This window comes from Arvicola amphibius, chromosome 9 (genome assembly GCF_903992535.2).
Source record: "Arvicola amphibius chromosome 9, mArvAmp1.2, whole genome shotgun sequence".
Taxonomy (NCBI): Eukaryota; Metazoa; Chordata; class Mammalia; order Rodentia; family Cricetidae; genus Arvicola; species Arvicola amphibius.
In genome coordinates this window covers 44,729,870-44,751,761 of record NC_052055.2, presented here as the reverse complement: position 1 = coordinate 44,751,761, position 21,892 = coordinate 44,729,870, and the positions used below count along the sequence as shown (strand labels likewise).

General features: G+C 47.2%; 1 protein-coding gene across 1 annotated transcript in view; it reads right to left on the bottom strand.

Moving 5' to 3' along the window:
- The window catches only part of Tbc1d22a (TBC1 domain family member 22A), a 292,925-nt gene that overhangs the window by 121,373 nt on the left and 149,660 nt on the right, over positions 1–21,892 (bottom strand). Inside the window, exons 9-10 of the mRNA XM_038342834.2 lie at positions 19,890–19,999; positions 5,144–5,219 (exon numbers count right to left, since the gene is read on the bottom strand). Coding sequence (XP_038198762.1) covers positions 5,144–5,219; positions 19,890–19,999 — 186 coding nt within the window. The remainder of the gene's footprint in view (positions 1–5,143; positions 5,220–19,889; positions 20,000–21,892) is intronic.

Genomic DNA, 21,892 nt, shown 5'->3' with positions numbered 1-21,892 from the left:
GGCTATCTAGGCTGGCCTGAGGGCTTTAGTCCTGGTCACACATGGTCCTGAACATGGATCCTCATCCTCTCAAGTTCTGCAGGCAACAGTGGAGTCCAAGGGGACTGCACAGCAGCATTCCCGGGTCACCGGTGTTCCCAGCAGATGGTAAAGATTTTTAAACCACACTAGCACAGTAAGTAGCTGTCTGATGGTGGTGGCTCTGCAGGGAAAGAGCATGGGGTCTGTATTTCTCGGAATAAATGCTTTCACACACAACCCTTCCCAAACATGCAATCTGCCATGTCCACCACTGGTGGCATGGAGGACTGGAAGTACAGTCCAGCTGCAGGTTCTACCTGCTTCTCCCAACAGAGAAACAAGCACCGTGTCTCAGAGCAGATCAAGAAGTGATACAAAAAGGAAAAAGAATTTGGGTGCTGTTTTGAGCCCATTGGGGTGCCTGCCCACCTCCTAAAGGCCGTACCTGTTCGTAAAGTGCCCGCAGCCCAGCGGGCACTATGTGGCAGTCTCCTCTTATACCCACCTCCCAGCAATCCGGATGGCCCAAGTGAAACCCATTTTTGCCAAGGGAGGTGGTCTGTCAAGGAAGCCTGGCCCAGAAGAAACTCCTTTCCCAGAAGCTGCTCCTTCAACACTAGGGCAAGAAAGTGTGCAATTAGTGTGCATGGGGGCTGCATGCTTGTATGCCCAAGGGCTGTGGTTCCCACAAGGGTAAGGGGCAAGTGAGGATTGGAAGCCAGCTTCTGCTATGGATATAGCTGCTCTCAGATGGTAACTCTAAAATCATTTCCAATGCCCTGGCGAGGGGGGGAAGGGAGGCAGTGATCTGACTGACCCTCTAGACAGAGAAAGAGATGTTGCCTTTCTTGAAGTAGTGCTATCTGGTTTGTCTGCAGACTTCTGATTAACAGCCTGCCGCTCCCTATAGGTTGGACATGGTACTAAGTTCTCTCTGCATTGAGTCTAAAACTCCCAGGGACCATTCTCCTGCTTGTACCACCCAGGCAGTTACCGTATGTGTTTATTCACCTTCCATCATATTTACAGTGTCCTGGGCCAGTGTGAAAGAATCCGGGTTCACACAGACTGGCATTTCCACCTTAAAGGGTACATTTGCTGACCGCAGACCCACAGGAAACCTTTCAGCAGACCAACAACATGGTCTGATGTATTATTAAGACCATTCCCGATGAACAGCTATCCCTGATGAGGATCTTCCTTCTGTGATGGCTTAAACAGTTTCTGGTGACTCATTCCAGCACTCAGAAGCCTGAGGCAGGAGGATCACGAGATTGAGGATGTCTAAATATACATTGTGAGAGTTTTCTAACACACAAAGCTTCTCTCTGTGGTTGGTTTAATTAAATCCATTGTGATGTATTGCGCAGTTTTCTCTGTTAATTCCATCCAGGATCCACTGGCCTCTTGACTCTGAAAGTGGGTGCCATTGTTTCTTCAGATTACTAACCTCTGTCCTCCCTTCCTATGGAGTTTTGAGTTCATGTTCTACATCTCTACCTTACTGCACTTCATGTTCAGGATTCTCTCTGCTTCACTGGGGCTTCTCTGATCTTTGCTCTGGCTGCTCTGCGGCCTACCTCTCGTGTGTTGTCACCAAGCTCTTCATTTAGTTGGTTTTCAGTATCATATTATTATGGGGAGGAGAAAGAGAGAGAGGTGTGGAGGGAGAGAGGGAAGAAAGGAGAGAGGGAAAGATGGAGAGAAAGAGACGGAGTGTAGCATGGCATATATGCGGAGGTCAAAGAGCACCTCCGTGGACTTTGTTCTCTCCTTTCACTTTTATGTGAGTTCCAGGGATCAGACTTAGGTTACCGGGTTTGCATGGCTGGGCATTTTTCAAACTTCTGAAAAACTGTATAGTTTTCTGTTCTCTAAAGATATATTCATGATTCTTTCTTTCATTCATAATAAGAATAGCAGTTCTACTGCATGTGCCCACAGATCAGCAAAAGCACCCCACTTAATGGACCTGGCTCTTTTAGCTACTTACTCCCACTGCAGGAGTCTTGTGTATGGATCGTCTCTGATTGTGTACAGGCCATCATTTGAAAACAGAATGCAGTGAGAACTTATGCTCGGGGCAGGGGGGCTTCCCCAGAAAAGATTTAGTTCTTTATGTCACAGGGCTTCTGAAGAACTCCAGCACAGAATCTCCAAAAACAGAGATCCCAACAAGACCAGTCCTCCATGGCTTGAAGCTAGGCTGGGGTGATGTGAGGGCTGTGACCCTCCATCCCCCCCCGTGACTCCCCACGCTCCCCCACACAAACATACACACCCTGGTGTGTCACTACCCTCACACACGAACATACACACCCTGGTGTGGCACCACACACACACACACACACACACACGAACATACACACCCTGGTGTGTCATCATTCTAGCATTCTAGGAAGAGGCACCATGCCCAAAGACCCCTATCTTGAGTAGGTCAGAGTCCAACTAGCATCCCACAAGGCTGGCAGAAGGTCCCTGGGACCACTTGCCCTGGAAGTGGGCATGCCTACCAGACAGCAGTGACTTTGGCACTGATCTCACTGGGGCCCACCAGGAAGGTTCAGTAACCCTTGTATTTCTGACAGCATCCCTTCTCTCGAAAGCCACTGAGCTTCTTTTCTTTCTTAATTTTTTTCTGTTCCTTTTCATTTCATTTCTTGGAAACATTTTTTGGAAACATTACATCTGCCTTTTTAATTGTTGTCAGCAGGAATCTACTATGGTAAAAGCTCCTCCCATTTCACCTTCTCTGAAGTCCCAACTCCAAAGGCTAGTTGCCATTCCACAGGGCTTCCATGGATGTCACAGAGGCCATCTGCCCACTCCAGAGACAGCCTCTGCTCCCCAGCTCCAGTGCCATCTCAAAGGCTGTTGCCTGCTTCCTGCTCTGCCTCTGTCATGTGACCCTTCTTCACCTGTGCACCTTCATGGTCCCATGCACCTTCGGAAGGGGTTCAGCCATGCTGGAGAAGCATGACTCAAAATGGGAAACTTCTTTAAAGTGTCTCTGGAAAATTCTTGACCTACTCCTTACCACAGAAAATAATGACAGCAGCCATCTTCAACAGCCACCACCCTCCAGCGCCTGCCTTCCTCCCTTCTCTGGTTCCCTATCTCTTCTCCCCCGTGCCCACAGCCTCACACTCCGCCACTCCCGGGTTCCCAACCTGTCCGCAGAGACATACCACCCATCTGGGACAGAGCATGAACCCCATTCTTCAGCAGCCCTACAAGAACTTCCCCCTCACCAAGGAATCAATGCTTACTGAAATAAACACTGACCTTCCCTAGAAATGCAGAACTCAGACAACAGATTAGAATGTTTTTCTACATAGTACACCCTGCCATTAATGAAGGTTTACAGTGAGGCTACTAGAGCCGCAGCCTTGGAGTTTCTCCAAACACTGGTGGAGGCAGGCGAGGAGAAGGCTCCCAGCCAGGGCTGGAGGAGCCGAGGACTAACATTTCCTGCTCGCACAGTCCAGTGTCCTTATGATGAGGTAGTTACACACATTTTCAGAGCTTTTGTCATGAGAACAGAAACAAACAGGTTGCACAGCCTGCCCTGGGATAGCAGACACCATCCTGTGCTGTAAGGAGCTGATCCTCACTAGAAATAAAGACGCACTTCACCCAGAGCGCAGGCGGGCAGCTCTGCGGTAGTCGCTGCTGCTCTTCTGAACAATCACAATGTAAATCTGTAGTGTGCCTCCTTCTGAACCACAGCACCAGAAAAAAAAAAAATCAATTCAAGCATTTCCCCAACTGCAGCGCTGGAGCAAACCAGCCCTGGCCACAACTTAAGGCTCATGGAAAATATAAAATAAGCCTTCTAAGGGGCACAGAAGGAAAAGAAGAACCTGCTAGAAATGTGTAACTCACAGCTCCTGCAAATAGTATTTCAAAGAACTAAATGAGGCCAGGGACACTTGTGAAATCGCTGGTAGGAAAAAAACTTCAACCAGAGCTGAGCAAAAGCGCAACGTGAGTGCAGAATAAACGCACAGGGTACACTGACGGAAGAAAGAGCAGCACTTTGGAGAGAGGTTGAAAAGCAGCTAAACACACTGAATCCAATAAAGCATCGCTAGAAGTGCATGGGACTTCATAATATGGAAATGAGGTAATAACCATCAGACAGAACCGACTCCCAGGCTCAATCAAAGAACACAACGCAGTTTAGAATTTTTTGGCTCTAGTTTATAATGCCACTCAGTCATTTCCCAAACCAAGTGTCTTCCTATGAAGAGGGCTGTGACAATTTTCTCCTTCCTCGGTAGCAGCGAGGGGAAGACGGGGTGGAGCCTGCACATACAAAAGGCACACAGCCAGGACCGCATCTCAACAGTGCTCTGCACCTTGGCGAAGGGACTTGCCTGACTCACTGGGGACTCTAGGAAGCAGGGAGCATCTTCTGCAGCTCAGTGCTGACTGGCTGGTGTCACATATATACATAGGCCTGGTTCTGCTTGGCATCACTTTGTTAATGTTCTGCTCATTAATTTAACAAACTATCAGGAGGCTCTGCTTGGAATGGGCAAGCATTATCTCTCAACTTTCATTTAATTAAATTCTGCTATTGCAATATGACATTCAGCACATCGCAAGGGGAATTATTTTAAGGACGAAGGTAAAAAGTATTTCAAAGGCCTCACTTAAACATGAAAGCATAATCTAAAATTGCCCGAGCACACACTATAATTTTTCTATAATATTGAAGATGTTCTTTCTGGACTTGGTAATTAATTGGATTCCATGGAGAAATTATTCTATCCTCCTTGATAGCAAATGATATACACAGGCAGGAGAGGCAAGGCAAAGGAGAGCCATCAGCAGCCACCCTGTTGCCCAGACGAGAAACTGGAGCTGACCCAGGAGGGAGGCTGGCTGCCAGGAGCATGGGCGTCTCCTTCTCTACGAAGTCCTGACTGGAGCCCAGAATGGAGGAGCAGAACAGCATCTTCTCCTGTTAAGGATGCACTTGGGTGAGAGCTAGCAGGCCGAGGTACCACCAGCCAAATGAGAACAAGCTGGTAGAGCTGAGGAGCAGGGCCACCTCCCTAGCCTTCCTTCTAGCACTCTCCTGCCTTAGGGAAGGGCTTCTCTGGAGCTGACTCACCGTCAATCCGGCTCACAAGTTCTTCCAGCATCTTCACTTTCTTTTGAATCCCAGGCTGGGCAAAGGTGTAGTTGTCCTAAAAAGAATAATAATAATGCATATGATATATACATAAAATAAAACATGTGGCTAGGGAGGCTTTGAGACCTTACATTCAGATACCTAGGACCCATACAAAAGCCAAGTAGCTATTGAGGCTACCTGTGACCCCAGCACTTGGAAGAGACAGACAGGCCATCCCTAGATCACATTAGCTAGCTAGACTAGCAAGAACTGGAGAGCTCTGGATTCACCCAAGAGGCTGTACCTCAAAAAATGAAGTGAGATTGAATAAGACAGCTGATATCAATTCCAGGCCTAAACCTACACCAATGCATGCTCACACATGGGTGAACACACACATGAGTGCCACTCCCCTCCAATAACCCAGATACGCCAAAAAGAAAAAGCACTGAAAGAAAGTTTATAATGCAAAACAACTTTATAAAACAAACCAAGTACACACTGCTAGGCTGCCTCTTGAGAAACAGATACAGGGCGACACTCTGTCTAAGACCAACAGAGCACAGCACCATCAGATCTCACCCCCATCTGATGTCAGAGGACACACACAGTTCCCGGGAACGCTTCATGGAAAATTTCTATCTGCTAATGTTGAATATTTACATTTAAATTGAACAAACCAGCACCCACATGTCTGGCTCATTGAGCAGAACCATCTGCTGGAATGACCACCTCGCTGGGCATCTGGACAGCAAGCACCAGGCCCACCAGGGAGCCAATGAGAAACATCAAATGTGCTGACAGTGCAGCAATCCAAGTGCTAACAATACAGTCACTGCATGAGAAGTGAGAGGTGACGATTCTCAGCCATGTGGGTGAGCTTGGGTGGGCTCATGTAGACTGGGGGTGGGCAGCACAGCCTGGGAGAGGGAGCTTTAAGTGAGAGAGACCTGGAACAGAACCTTAGCTAATATTTAGGAGATGTGTGATATCCACAAGTAGTTGGTCTCTCTAGGTTTGTATCTCAACATCTATGTGATGGGAATGAACACCCTGCCATGTTGGCCTGCTTGGAAGTCTCAGAAATGAACTCAGCAGAGCGGGGAAAAGCTTTCAAGTACAAGATGGCATGATAAATGGCAGCACTCAAACCTGACAGCACTCCGAAGTAGTTGAAGAAAGTAGGGGATGACATATCCCCTACCTCCCACCACACCTGAGGGATACTTCACATGGTGAGAGCCCGCCCCAGGAGACTAATCACTGCTTTAAGGGAGGACAGAGGCGCTGTGGGCTCATCCCGCGCTCATCAGTTCTGGCTAGAGACAGCAGCCTGGCAATACTGGATTTAGTCAGGTATTTGGCTTCCACACTAGAGAAACACTCAAGCCCTTGTTCGACAAGAGTGGAGCCCTGGCTCCCACCACCACTGTCTTGTTTTACTCCTCAGTCTGCCCAAAGCTCAGGGAGGGAAAACGATTTTTCAGAAGGACACCAGTCTGTAAGGGGAAAAAGAGGAAGAGGGAGGAACGACCCTACTTTGAAAAGATCTCTGAGGCTAATGAGAAGGCCTTGGCACTCTGGTCTGAGGCAGAAGACAAGAACCGCAACATTCTGACTGGTCTAACACAAGGTGGGCAGAACTTCAGAGAGAAAAGCCCATCTTAATGGAGGTGCAGGGCAATCCAGCTGGGGATGGCCCTATGGCTATGTCTAGACTGGTTCCATGGCTTGAACTCTGCCTTGAGTCCAGGCTCTGTGAGCTCTGGTAGCAGCTGTAAAGTCCACACGGAGTGCTCCAAGATGGCAATCACTGGTGCTGAGAGCGGCAGAGCTGGGCTGCATGAGATGGCACAGAGAAGGAAAGGCCTACTGGGTGTCCTGCTGACTGCCATCCTACACTAACAAAGCTAGACAGACCCTGGGCTCACCCAACAGCTCCTCTCAACACACACGCACAAACACACATGCGCACACACATGACATGGGAAATGCTTCACTTAGAAAGTTCCAGCTGTGCCAAACTGGAAACAAAACATATAGACAAGAAGCGACATGAAAGGCAAGACCACGGTGGGTGCTGGCCCTGGAGTATAGCACAAGGCCTTGCTAGGTGTGCCACTGTGAGGATGTGAGGGTGGGCTGAACGAGACAAGGTTCTAAGTAAAGCTAGAAGTGGAGATCAGAGCACAGAGGGGCCCCAAGGTCCCTAGGGACAATGGCATATTCAGGAAAGGGGAAGTGAGGGCAAGGCAGGCAGTGGAAAAAGGCCATTCTGAAGTAGCTACAAGCAGATGGTGAGAAAAAGGCACAGCTGCCCAGTGACATCAGCCAGGGGAAAGGGCAGCAGCCCACTGTCATGGCTACAAAATTCATACTTTGGAAAGATCCCTGATTGTGCAGTGTAGAAATAACAGAGAGGGACCAAAGAGGGTGAGGACTATCAGTTACAAGACAGCGGCCATAATAGAGACAAAATGATAACAGAGCTTCCTACTGAGGACGCAGTCGACCCAACTGTCCCAGCTGTTTCCCACTGACCTATACTGACTGGGTTTTTGAACTTGAATGCAGGATTTTACATTTATTCCTATTAGTGTGCGCATTTGATTGGTTCTGGGCTGGTATTCCAGGCAGCTGAACTCATTCTGAATCGTGATTATGTCATCCATCACATTAGCTGTCCCTCCAAGCTTAGAAGCACTGGTTAAAGCAATACCCTCAATGTCTCCATTACAGTCTCAGAGAAGAGATGGGAAGGACAGGGACAAGGACGGGGCTGGGGCAAGCCTCTCAGAGTGCAGTCAGCATAGACCAGTTCCTGAAAACACATGGCGCCTTGCCTAACTCCTTGTTTTCCCACCTGCCAGCTCAACTCCCTCCTGCTTCTCACCTATGATAAGAAGGCAGAATGACCCCTCATATGGGCACAGGGTGAGGGGTGAGCAACTGCATCAAATGGAACCTACCATAACATCTACTCCAAGTACATTCTCCACCTTCCTGCACCCAGCCTGTAGACCACAGGACAGGGTCTATCACTGAGGGGTCCTGCCAGGCACAGCAAGGCAGCAATCTCCTTCTGCAGACCACTGCAGAAACACTCCCCAGGCTCATGTCCAGCACAGGACAAGGAGCAGCATGGAACTGCAGCACAGGGCCCAGGAAGACAGTGCAGAGTGGTCAAAACAGAACTGCCACTGGGTAAAGGACAGCTGTGGATCAGAGACAAAACAACAGCAGTGCACAGCCAGTCTGGAAAGGCTACCCTTCCAACCATGTAACATTGTGACAAAGGCAAAGCCATGGAGACCCGGTTCCAGTGGAAGGCAAGGAGGATAAACAGGTGGAACACGGACTGACTACTGAGGACTAATGGACAGCACATGCTGTTAGGCATCTGCCAAACCCGGGGTTTACAGCATTGTGGGTGAGCCTAAATAAACCATGAGATTGAGTTGATCATGACGTACTGATATTGGCCTGTCAGTCACAAGTATGCTACACTAATGCAAACAGTCCTATAGGGGAAGTATGGCTGGGGAGGGGGGGGAGACTTCATGGGAACTCCCCAGCGTTACCTTTTATCTGAAGTTGCTCTAAAACAGCCATTAAAAAGAAAATAGAAAATAAAATAAAAAATAAGAATTTTATTACTAGATATCAGGCATGGGGGCACATATCTTTAATCCTAGCATTTGGGAGACAGAGGCAGGTGGATCTCTGAGTTCAAGACCAGCCTGGTCTAAATAGTAAGTTCCAGAACAACCAAAGCTACATAGTCTCAAAAAAAGAGAAAGAAAGAGAGAGAAGGAAGAAGGAAAAGAAGGGAGGAAGGGAGGGAAGGATGAAGGGAGGGAAGGATTTCATTACTTTTAGCAACCCCAGCCATACAGTTCCTTCCATTGAACATCATGATGCAAGAAACCCAATGCCAAGTACAAGTTGTCTACAAGAGGAGCACTTTCAATAACACACACGCAGTAGTCAGGAGTGAGGGAACAGAAGAGGTCCAACCCAACCAGAGGAGATGCAAGTGTTTGGTAACATCACACAAAAATGGACTCATGATGGGACCATGACCAGAAGCAAGCTGTGTTATAACAGGAGACAACTGAACATACCTACCTGCCAAAACAGCACAGTGGCCCCCGAATGCACATCTAACACTAAGATTCAAGTTATGTAAGTGAGTCTGGCAAAGCTAAAGAGGAAAGAGGTGTGCCTTCCACAGCTGGAAACCTTCAAAGTCCTCAGGACCCCAGGGCTAGCAAACAGCACCAGGAGGATGGGAGACTTGGGCAGCACATCAAGCAATGTGACCTAGCAATGCCACAGACGTCTCCCACATGGAAGATCACACATTCTCTCTGCTGGGAGTATGACCCTAGACTCCCAGAACTTCAGATAAGAGCAGCTCTCACCCCTCATCAAAAAACTGTCTTTTCTCAGCAAATAGAAATAATCACAAAAAGCTACCACCACTTAAAATCTAGAAAGCTGACTGTGAAGCCCAGCACCAACTGCTACATCTACAACACAACCCTACACCTACGGCTCAAAGACTGCAAGAGCCAGAGGACCCGGAGAGACTTCTGCGACATTGTGTCTTCTAGATATGACAGTGAAGCTACCCATGAAATCCTACCACTACAGCTCCCTCAACAAGACCCAAACGATAACACCAGCTGACACGCCAGTGTGAATGAGAGAAAGCCCATGTGGCCCCACTCTGAGAGGAAGAGCTGAAGGCAATTAAAGACTGCTTAGAGAGGGAGAGTTAGCCTTCTCCATAGATGAGCACCCTGACTGGATGACCAAGACCAAGTAATCAGCCCTAAAAACATACATATAAGTAATACTATATGGACACGGACACACACACACACACACACCAATAATAAGTAAAGAATAAGAGGCCATGAATTTGAAAAGGAGTAAGGGTGTAACATGGGAGGGGGTTGAGGAAATGATGCAACTCTGTTTTATATAAATAGAAAAGGGGGACTATTTTTAAAAAGAAGAAGAAAGAAATCACCTGGTTCATTTCAAAAGTTCCTAGAGTCGGTTTAGAAAAGATGGAGCTATAAATGAACAGAAAACACAAGACCCTACTAAATTAATGCCTGCTACTCTTGTTACTCCTCCCACCCAAACTCTGCAAATCAGTCCCCCAAACTAGAAGTACAGAGCAGAAAGTTACTGACAGCCAAACTCTGGGTGAATAAGGCTCCAGCATTCACCGGTGGCCAGACTTCATGTCCTCTAAACCTAGGTAAGCAGACGAACAGTTCACACCCTGCCCTGACTGAAATCCAGGCCTAACAGTACCATGAACACAAACTGGAAACTTGAGAACAATCTGATGTACAGAAATAATGACTGGAAACCCATGTCAGTTTTGAAACCCAGTTGTTATCATATATACAGTAGAGGAAAAAAATATCAACAGATATATACTATGTAAAGCAGTATTGAAAACCCCCGATCAGAAATAAATTTAGTAACATATGAACAACAATAACAAAAAACAATGAAAATTATAAAAAAAAATAGATGAACTGGGAAACTCTATGTTGCAAACTCTATGTTGTCTCAGGAATACTCTATGTTGTCTCAGGATACAGAAAATAATACATAACCGTCAAAATGATTTTATCAAAACCTAGAGATTTCTGGAAAATGAGCCAATGTGCCAGGACTGGGAGAGAGGGCTCTCGGGATCCATGTCTTAGGCAGCATTACTGTGAAGCACAAATGAAGGGCAAGGAGGAAGCATAATGTTGAAGAAACAGCACTCTGACCTCAGAATCGGCAGGGTTTACAGCAGGGTTGGTGAGTACCCAATGTGGTAGAGTCGGTTTTGTGAAGAACTTCACCTTTTTCTTGTGCAAACTCACCATCCTTGTACACAGAGCTCCAGGCACTCCTGGGTAAGGACTCACTGAGTGTGTCAGTGAGAATGCACATGCTGTGCATTCTCAGAAACGGCACAGCAGCCAGCACAGAGACTCCCTGACTTCTCCACGGCAGGTGGACTGACCATTTTCAGGCAAGGGGCAGCTAGGTGACTTAAAGGAGCACCTTTTTTGTTCAGGCAGGAATGTGGATTTTTATGTTTCTCAATGCCATTTTAAAAGAATTTAATTTCGCCTTTAAATTGCTCACTGCTCATTCTTAATGAATCTTTGCAGCCAAGTTACAGAAGGACTTTGTCAGTTTAATATACCTCTATTTTATTAGGCAAAACTCTACCATCACATCTTGACTCTTCAGCACACAGAGCCGGCCTCAGTGGGTATGTGAGTGAGGTCTGCATTCCCCATCTGTAAGTTGGCAGGTACTGTCCATCTGCTCACTCCCAAGTCAATAGGGTCTCCTGCAGACAGCTCTCCCCAGTGTCCACAAAGGCCAGCTCAGAGCCCAAGCACAGTGATGCTCCCTAGTTCTCCTTCCTTTGAACTAAGTAAGCAGGAGTCAGCTCCCTGGGACTACGACCTGGGAAGTGCCAGCGGTCTGAGCGCATTCCTGAGGGTCACCACAGCTCTACTTGAAGGTCACCACCTGCACCAGGACAACAGTGCCCACTTCAGGCACCAGCCTTCTCTGGTGGCCTTCTCACCAACAAGTTCCAGGATAATGGAGCCACTTTCCCTCTCATTCCTATTCCACTAGGCCACCAACCAGTTCTCAGATTGAATAATTCCTCCCCAAGGAAAGGAAATGTAAATGACTAATTATAAAAGGCAACGGTTCTCTTCTCCTCAGAGAAGCTGTCCTGCTAAGTAATGAGTCCAAGAGTAATAGTATGACTTCAGGGTAGGCGAGTGTGGAGCTGTAATTCAGGAAGTAATGGCCAGCCGACAAACCCTGGCATGAGAGCTGTTAGGGAAATGAACAGACTGGCAAAAGCACAAGAATAATCCCCTAAGAGCCACAGAAGGATGCCCGCAGCCCAGAACTTCAACCTGCACCCAGACCTTGGACACCACAACCACAAAGGGCTGAGACTCCGTGGAGGCCAATCCCCAGCCTGCACCCCCACCCCAGAAAACTAACGTTCAAAACAGCTTCATCAGACCTGAAGCCAGCCGCCTGTCTCCACACAGTCCACTGTGAAGAACCAACCCAGCAGAAACCCTTCATACATATTTCCTCAGTCTACACCAGAAGTCATCGCCAAAAGGAAGCCATAGACACTTAACAGCATTAACAGCGTGTGTGTCAGAAACAGAGCTGGGGCAGGAAGGTCACAAGTTCCAGGCTAGCCTGGGCTATAGGGAAATATCCTATTTCAAAACACAAATAGAAAACTATAGTGCAACTGAAGAAACTAGGCCCAGAATTTCTTTTTTAACTCTACGCCTCTTGCTGGGACATAGGGGCAAAAACAAGTGCCCCTGCATAGGCCTCAAACATAGGTCTGCTGTGTTAGCTGGCAGGAGACCCAGAAGGCCTCAGTTACATTTCAGATGACCACAGGGAGCCAGAGCTAGCGAGTGCTTCACCACCAGGCTCTTTTCTTATAGCCTCATTCATTTCTTAAGGCAACGCCATGCATCACAATCACAGACCGGGTCTCCTGGGTGCAAGCATCTGTTGACTGCAAGCCCAGACTCTTTCTACAAAGCTCCTTCCTGAGGTGGTGTTAGGATTCTATCTGGAACTAGGATCTAATGCCTCACCACAAAGGTGTAGCCCAAGCTGGCTTCAAACTCAAGACCTTCCTGCCTCTGGCAACTCAGCATTTCCTACCAGCATGAGTACCACAACCAGTTCAGTCAGGTAAGTCCACACAGAAGGCCTGAGCATAGTCCAGAACATTCCCCTAAGCCTGCAGATCACTCCCCAGACTGTTATCTCTATTGTCCCTTGGCAGTGTCTGAGGCAGCCATTCTCACATACATCTATGAGAGCTAAGAGAGTTTGTGCTCTGGCTAACCCCAGGACTCAAGCTGTCCACTGGCCCAGCCTAACACTGTGCAGTACAAATGCCCCTCATGGTAGAAATTTTAGTTTTTCACTAGCATTTATTAATTATACACAACAATAGGTTTTGTTACAATGCATACACTGCATTACCTGCCCCCCAACACACACTTCTGAGATGTCCTCCCTCTTCCCAGTTAAACTCCTTGTACTTTCACCATTTTTGTGTGTTTGTTTGTGTTTTGGTTTGGATTTTGTTCTTTTAGTCAGTCTCACTATGTTACCCTCACTGACCTGGAACTCACTATGTAGACCAGGCTTGCCTTGAACTCTGCTTCTTAAATGCAGGGATTAAAAGTGTAGGTCATCGTGCCCAGCTTTCATGTTGTTGTTGTTGTTGTTGTTGTTATTGTTTCAATATGGGCGGGGGGGGGGGCACGGAGGCCAAAAAAGGCCATGGGATGCCCTGGAGTTAGAGTTAAAGGTGACTGTGAACCACCTAAGAAAAGCTCTCAAGCAGGGTGCAATATCTCCAGCACACACGCCCACAGTAAGTTCTCATCCTTTCACACTGACTCCTGAGGGGCAATTGAGCAGTAGCAAGAGTCCAAAATCTCAATATGATACAGTCTAGGTGGTAGGTGCCTGGGTGATGTAGGTGTGTCTTCTATCTATCTGATGATTTCATTGGTTAATTAATAAAGAAACTGCTTGGCCTGATAGGTCAGAACATAGGTGGGTGGAGTAGACAGAACAGGATGTTGGGAGTGAGGCAAGACGCTTCAGGCAATTGCCATGCCTCTCCTCTCTGGGACAGACGCCATGGAGCCAGCCACCAGGTCAGACATGCTGAATCTTTCCCGGTGCTACACACATTACTAAATATGGGTTGAAGCAAGATGTTAGAGTTAGCTAATAAGAGGCTGAAACTAATGAGCAAGGCAGTGTTTAAATGAATACAGTTTATGTGTTGTTATTTGGGGGCATAAGCTAGCCAGGCGGCCAGGAGGGGAGCAGCTGGAACGTGGGCCCGCAGCTCCTCCTCACTACACCTGGGGGCCTATCATTCTGTACCATCATGCTTGGCATGACTGTCTTAAGCAGTGCACAGCTGGCTCCTAGTTTTCAATCCATCTATCTGGCAGTTTCTTTCTTCATAACATCAAGCATGACTTCCCACTTGCTCCTCCCTCTGATGTTTCTCATCTACTTCCACCTCCATTTTCAGTTTGTAGGCTACCACCTACCCTTCCTCTGAGGGTCCCTCTTCCGGTTTGTGTTCCATACCTTTCGCCTCACATCTGCATGTTTGACTTGATTCCTCTCTTGAGATTAGTTTTACTTATTGACTCTAGGCAAGAAGGACTTAGATTCCAAGGCCAAGGTTGGGATACACAAACTGTAACTTCCTAAATAAAACAAAACAAATATCAACTGCTCAGTCATCATCTTCTCAGTGCTACCTTCCCCCCAGAGATTCTGTCTGGGTTTGCTCCCACCCCTTCATTTCCTCAGATCCTCATTCAGTCCCCGAATCCTCTCTGGTTGTGCCTAATGGGTTGCAGAATGTGATGACTATAATCTGGCTGCTGGAAGTTCCATTTAGTTTGTTCAGAGTCGTCGGAGTTGTATTCTGGTTGCAAACTGTGCCTCCACCCATCACATTTTAAACCTAGGCGTACTATGGCCCGCTCAGTCAGTGTACTAGGGCTCCCATCCCTGACGACAGTGATGCTGGAGCTCCCTGCCACATAGGCTCACAGCCTGCTCTGTTGTTGGGAGCCAGGCTGACCCAAAGCTTTCCCTAAGACCTTGGTGTATGGAGAAGGAATGTAGTTCCTTGCATAAACCCAGAAGCATGCTTGGCAAGGCCAGTAATGGCCTGGGGCCAGGGTCTCGGGGGACCTGTGACTTCAAATTCTAGAAACTCCACTCTCCCACCGCCCCTGCTGTGGTTCTCAGTGCCAAGACTGCTGTGTGCTCAGTCTATGATGACTGAGATGTCATGTGTTCTCCTTGTACAACATTGCCGGATTAGCTTCCTGCTGGCTTTATTTAGCCCATTGTATGATAGCTTCCTGCTTACTCTGTCCCATTTTCCCCTGCAAACAGTATAAAAGGTGATACCCTTCTCAATAAGTCTGGTGGTGGTGGTGGCATGAGCCATCAGCTTAAGCAAGATCACCTGACTGCAAACTTCTGTTTCCTCTTTATCTTCACATCCCCGAGTCCTCTCTGTCAGGAACCTGATCCAGATCACTTCGTTCTCTCTCTCTCTCCCTCTCTCTCTCTCTCTCTCTCTCTCTCTCTCTCTCTCTCTCTCTCTCTCTCTCTCTCTCTCTCTCTCTCTCTCTCTCTCTCTCTCGGAGCTTCTCAGTGAGAGAAGCCATGTGTCTTGGATGAGAAAGCACAGGTCTCATGCAAAAGCCTTCAATCACTAGCCAACTGCTGGGGTTCCCGAGACACTTTCAAGTTTTTCTGATAGACCAAAGCTGATGTCCTAACAATATAGGAACACAAAAGACCTTTTTTCACTGTGATGAGATTTGCACTGAAGCACACAGCAGGGTGAGTGCACACCAGAGCACAGGGAAGAATCCAGGCAGCACCATCCACCCTTGGTGGCGTTCAGTGCATTCCCAAAGCCCTGTGACTTGAAACAAAAAGGCAGTCTTGCTGAAGAACACCCTCATGAAGTGGTCATCTTAACTTCTACATTAAAATCAAGTCTAATTTTACTACTGACAGTGTTCAACTCTGTCTGGAAGAAGCACCTTTCTAACATTTTGAGGCAGGATGGAGGGCAGGAAAAGCCTTGTGTATGAAGGCAGCTGAGCTATCCTCCAGGAAAGCTCCACACGGCTACTGTAGCTGAGAACTATAAAGGATACCATACCACCTTCAAGAATCATCACCTTCAAAGGCAAAATGGCTATGCAAACCTGGGACTTACCAGTTATTTTCACAAAAATGAACAGTTATTCTATCACTTCAGACACTAGATGGTGATTGCTACCAATAACAACATTTGAACTTCCAAGTAGAGAACCTGAATTTTGGAAGATTATCATTCACTACTGTGGAGCTGAGCTGGAAAAAAAGATACTAAGGAATGTGACTGGTGATTGTCTAATCAACATGGGAAACCTCTGACACTGAAGCATGGGGGCACGGGACAGCTCTGCTCTGCACATGCCTGCCACTCACATCTCCCAGGGCGTGGTGGGCTTTTCTCTTACTTGAAACATTCTGGGGCAGGAAAACCAAGGCCACAGTGCATCTTCAGACTCTCCTCAAGTGTACTGGCTGGCTTCTAGCAGACCAGCATACTTTCTTTCTGGAGGACTGCCCTTGCTACTAACAAGCCACTAAAGCAAGTCACATGTATTCTGTACACAATCACCAGCATCTCCAGGCAACTGCAGTGGAAGCAGTTTCTCCAAAGTTTGATATCCTCTTGGGCCAATACTCTCTGCTCACCCCCACTGCTATCCTGTCTCCCAACAAGCCCCTGGGCTTCAGATCTGGGCCAGAAGGGCGGTGCTTGTCATACCCACCTTAGGGACCCTTAGCACCTGCACAGGCATGCTCATCACACTTTGGAGGAATTAATAGTTAGCAGATCAATTGCAAAAACTTAGTGGACTAGACGATGGTGGTACACACCTTTAATCCCAGCACTGGGGAGGCAGAGGCAGGCGGATCTCTGAGCTGGAGGCCAGCCTGGTCTACAGAGTGAGTTCCAGGACAGCCAGGACTGTTCACATAGAGAAGAAAGCCTGTCTCAAAAAACAAAAAACAAAAAAAATAAACAAACAAAAGACACAAAAACTTAGTAGGCACAGAATCTCCAACTGAGGACCATAATAAACCAAACATAGCTACAGCTATCCAGTGTGTCCAAAACCAAACAAAACACAGTTGCAGTTTTCTACCCTCTTGATCTCAACCTGTGGGTGGCAACCCCTATCTCCAAAAAATATTTACAGTATGATTTATAACAGTAGCAAAATTACAGTTCCAAAGTAGTAATGAAATAATTTTATGGTGGGGCTCACCACAACATGAGGAGCTGTATTAAAGTGTGGCAGCATTAAGAAGGTTGAGAACCACTGCTCTAGAATCTGCTCTGTAAAAGAATTCACTTTACCTACGTGAGCACAGCAGAAGCCTGGGAGCCATGGGGATCCAGACATGGGCTCCTTCACGGGCTGTATAATCTGAGGCTGCCCTGTCTCCCTGAGCATCCACCTGGTGCACAGGGTCTGGTACAAGGTTCAGGGTCCTACTGTAGGAGATACACCCAACTCCTGTTTTCTTCCCTTAAGTCACTGCCTATTAACCACAAAGCCTGTGGCCCTAGTTTGGTTCCTAGTGTGGAGTCATGAGCCCCTGGAAGACGCATAGAAAGTGTGTGGATGGCTAACACACCTTGATAAGTCAGCTTAACCTTATAGAAACGCTGAAGACATGGGTAAAGGCCAGATAGGAACATTTGCGTTCAACAAAATAAGATTGTTTTTGGAGGGCCTCCAACCCAGACCATGGCACAGGGGAGAATTCCAGCAGAACAAAGAATGGAGGAGAGAGAGGTGTGACCTGGAGTGGCAAGTGGGTGAAGAGACAAGCCACCACTGGTAAGGGACAGGGTCATGCAGGCCCTTGGAGGATAGTAAAGGTTCATTCAAGCCTGTAATTTTTTTTTTCAAGACAAGGTTTTGCTGTAGCTTTGGAATCTGTCCTGAAACTAGCTCTTGTAGATCAGGCTAGCCTCGAACTCAAAGAGATCTGCCTGCCTCTGCCTCCTAAGTTTGGAGGTTAAAGGTATGTGCTATCACTGCCCAGCTTCAAGCCTGTATTTTAACCAAGCTTATACCCTCACAGGCTAACCTAAAACGACACTGGCTCTTGTACAAAAGGGTCCCAAAGTCTCCAGTCTCTTGGGATTGCCTTGGCCATAAGAAATACAGTCAAGTTCCCAAATCCCTAATGGCAGAACAGCTCACACGAGGCTCATGTGGAATCAATCCTAGCCGCATGAGGAGAAGACAGATAGCTACCACCGAGCTGCAAACGTGCTGTAAACAAAGGCGCCAGAGGAGTGTTGTGCCTTCTGCTTGTCAGTCCTGTCAATAAACCCTTTGCCCGACAACAAAGCCCAGGTGAAAACTGAAAGGGCAGCATTGATCTCGTTGTACAGCCATCTTATTTACAAACAGAAGCCAGATAATCTTGGGTTTAAATGGCACAAGTCCCATCACTCACAATCAGAGACGCGACAGTGATAATTTATAAGCTTTACATTATAGTTCAATCCCTTCTCTTAGCAGGGAAAGGCTAAATTCTGAAGGAGTAAAAAATATGAAAACATTAACAAAAGAGAGAAGTGATGAATTGATGTTTGGGCCAAAACATGTCTCCAGTGGGCACATTTGTCTTTACAAGAAACAAAATAAGTCAAGGGCCATCTGGATCAGCAGCAAAGAAGAGGTCTCCGCTCTTCAGTTAGACAAGTGGATGCTAATTGCTCCCCATCCACCTCAGGTATGAAAAGCACTGCAAACCCAGACCTCCTTCACAAACCACTTGGCTGATCCCTTTGGATTAAGCCTCAGGGTCTAAGCCACACATTTTCTGAAGCTTTATTTGACCTTCAGGTCCCGTAAATAAGCTGAGACCACTTCAGCAGAAACACCTACTCAGAAAGATGAGGGCTACGGTGGCTCAGCTGGCTTCCTGATGCCCCGGGGGCTAAGATGCCACTTTAGCTAGCACGGTACAGGCTATGGCCTTCATGTATAACTTCTACGAGTGGCTCCCAGATAAGAATCTTGGGAATTTGGTCCCTCATGACAGTTAAACCCGACTCTAGCCTTCCCCTTCCTCTGTCAACAGTGACCTGTGGCATCTCGTTTTGCCACACTCAGTCCTGGGAGGCTGCTGCCACTTCTGTGTGCCACACCTGTGCTCCAGTCCGCAGTGTGGTCCTCTAGGCATGCCTCATGCCTTGCTCAAGGGCAAAACACAGTGCCAGGTGCAAAGCAGGTACCTAGAAAAGGTATTACGAGCCAAGACCAACCCAAACACTCCACAGGGCTAAGGACTGGTGTGCCTGCTTCACCATTGCTCCACAAGTCATCCAGCTCCTGTCCCCATCCTATCAGCCAACAAAGTACTTTCTGGGCACTGTGCAGGTTTCAACACATACACACAAAAAAAAAAAAACAAAAAAAAAAAAAACACTAATTACATAAAATCAATCTGTCATAGGGCTTTTCTGTCAACATCCCAGTCACTAACCCTTGCTTCTGTGGAGACCAACAATGTCCCCACCACGGTGCCCAGGTACCCAGGACTCTAATAGCTGGTGTCTCCCCATGAACCAGGCACAGTGAGAGCAACCCATGCCACCAAAGAAGGACTATGGGCTGCTCATAGGTCTAGCAGGTACAGACTAGAGCCCCTTAAAGGGATAGGTGCCTAGTAGTTGGCCAAGAACTTATGGCCCAGTGCCCACAGTGGTGCTGAAGGCTAGAGTATACAAGCATAAGCAATGGTGAGACCAGAGCATGGGGATCAGACTCCACACACACCTTCCTATTGAAATACTTGGCAGGACACAATGGCTATTCCCAGAACCAGGAGCACGTATGACCCATCTCATGTCTTGTGACCTTGGGGAGGAAGACTCCACATAGAGAAAGGCTACCTGCTTTTTCAGAATTCAATTCAGAAGCCAGTGTGTGGAGAGTAGCCCAGCGGCCTCCCTCCACTTGGGCTAGTGTTTCCTGAGCCTCCGGAGCCCAAGGCTCACCTGAATGCCATCCAGCAGCTTGCTCATGCACCAGTAGGTGTCAGCCTCAATGTTGCGAAGCACCTCTGCAGGCACACTGGAGACATCGACCTCATCCACGTCCTCCTGGTCTGTACAGAACAAGCATGGAAGATACAAGAAGCAATCAACCATGTGAAATAAACAAACAAAGACCACAACCATGCACATGCACGCCAGCCTCCCTCCACCACGCTTTTCATCACATTGAATAAATGGCTCATGAGCCTCACACCTCATCACTTAATGGTTCTCAATTTTAATACCTAATTAGTTGCAGATAATTAATATTCTGAATCCACTCCGATTAATTAGCATAATTAATATATTATAAATTATTACTGCTCAGACATCTCATATTCTAAAAAGAGAAAACCGACCATATATTGCTAAGCCCTAAAAGATCTGAAAGTTGCTCGAACAGAGTTTTAAAAACTCTGCTTCTAATAAATTTACATTTTCACTCAGTAATAATTCCTCTAGACTACTGTTTCTAAGGTAGAGCTTTCCAAACTGCTCTAGGTAAAAACTTCTGTGCTAGTGTCTAATACCCGAGAAGGCAGAGGCCCAGATGAGCTTCAAAGAAGACAATGGTGCTCAGAAATCATTTCCTTCTGAAAGCCGAGGAGAGAGATGCCTAATTGGAATGTTTCATCAGATATTTGAGCAAACTCAATTTAGACCCTTAGAAGGACAATCACCCTGGAAAATGCACATAAACATTTTAAAAATTGACCATCCATTTATCATTTTATTTTCATTTTATTTTCAAACACATGTGCATCTTTATAAAGAAAATGTTCTTTAAGAAAGAAGCATTTTAACCCAGACACATTTAGAAAGTTTAAGCAAAGTCCAGCAATGCTAGCAAAACTGCTAACAATTATCCAGAATTCATCCTTTTCCCATCCCTCTCTGTGCTTCAGACTGACCCACTCAGGTAACCGTCACCGCTGCTCCCACTGCCGGGGTCTCTAACAGCCTGTGGCATGCAAACAGTGGTGCAGAAGAGGAGAGGCTGAATTCAGGAAGCCCTCAGTCGCAGCCACAACAGACCTGGCTCAAGTCTGCAGTCTCCCAGACATCCTCAGCCATCACTTCAGACCATCTTCACAATGGCTCCCCACAAAGGGCCTGGGCCCCAGCCCACCAGCCTCCTGACCATCCTTAGTGATGACTTCCTCACCAGCATCTGCATGGCGCCCGGCACATATAAGGATGGGAACACTGCCTTCCTGGTTCTTCGTGTTCAACAGAGACCAGAAAGGTAATGGAGAAAGGAGTTGTCACATCAGGGCCCCTGAGTAGAAGATTACAAGCAGGCTCTTTGTGCTGACTTACAGAGTATGGAGATGGTAACAGGCCTACACACAACCAGCAGGACCCAGCTCTTTGGTCAAGTACATCAGTGACCACCAGTTCCCAGCTCACCTGCAGTGATACTGGGTCTGTAAGACACTTATGCAGTAATGGTGCTAGTGCCCCAGCTCTTTTCACAGCACTGCTTGGGTTTATGGCTTTTTTTTAAAAAACTGTGACATAATTCATACCATGAAATCTACTTTCTAAAGGTGTAAATAAAGGACCTTCACCACATTTATATACTGCAAGCACATGTCGTTCTGTGTAAAGAGCCTGTGAGATCACCTCCATGAACTCCAGAGCATTTTCCTTACCCCAGTAAGATTCCCTGTACCCTTCAGGAGTCATCCCCTTTCTGCCCTCCTCCAAATTCTTGGCAGCACCCACCAAATTCCTGTCTGCAGCCGTGCTTATTCTGGATGCCGTATAGAGAGGAGCCGACTCCTTGTGGCCTTGCCTAGACTCTTTCACTGGTGTGTCTTCTGGGTACCTGCATGTGGGGACTGTACAGGACTTCTCTCTTGTATGTGGCTGATCAAACAGGGGTGACTGTCTCAATTATGGGGTGCTGGAAGTAATAGGTAGCTGGGTTGATGGTACTCTATATGGGAACTATTGTTTCA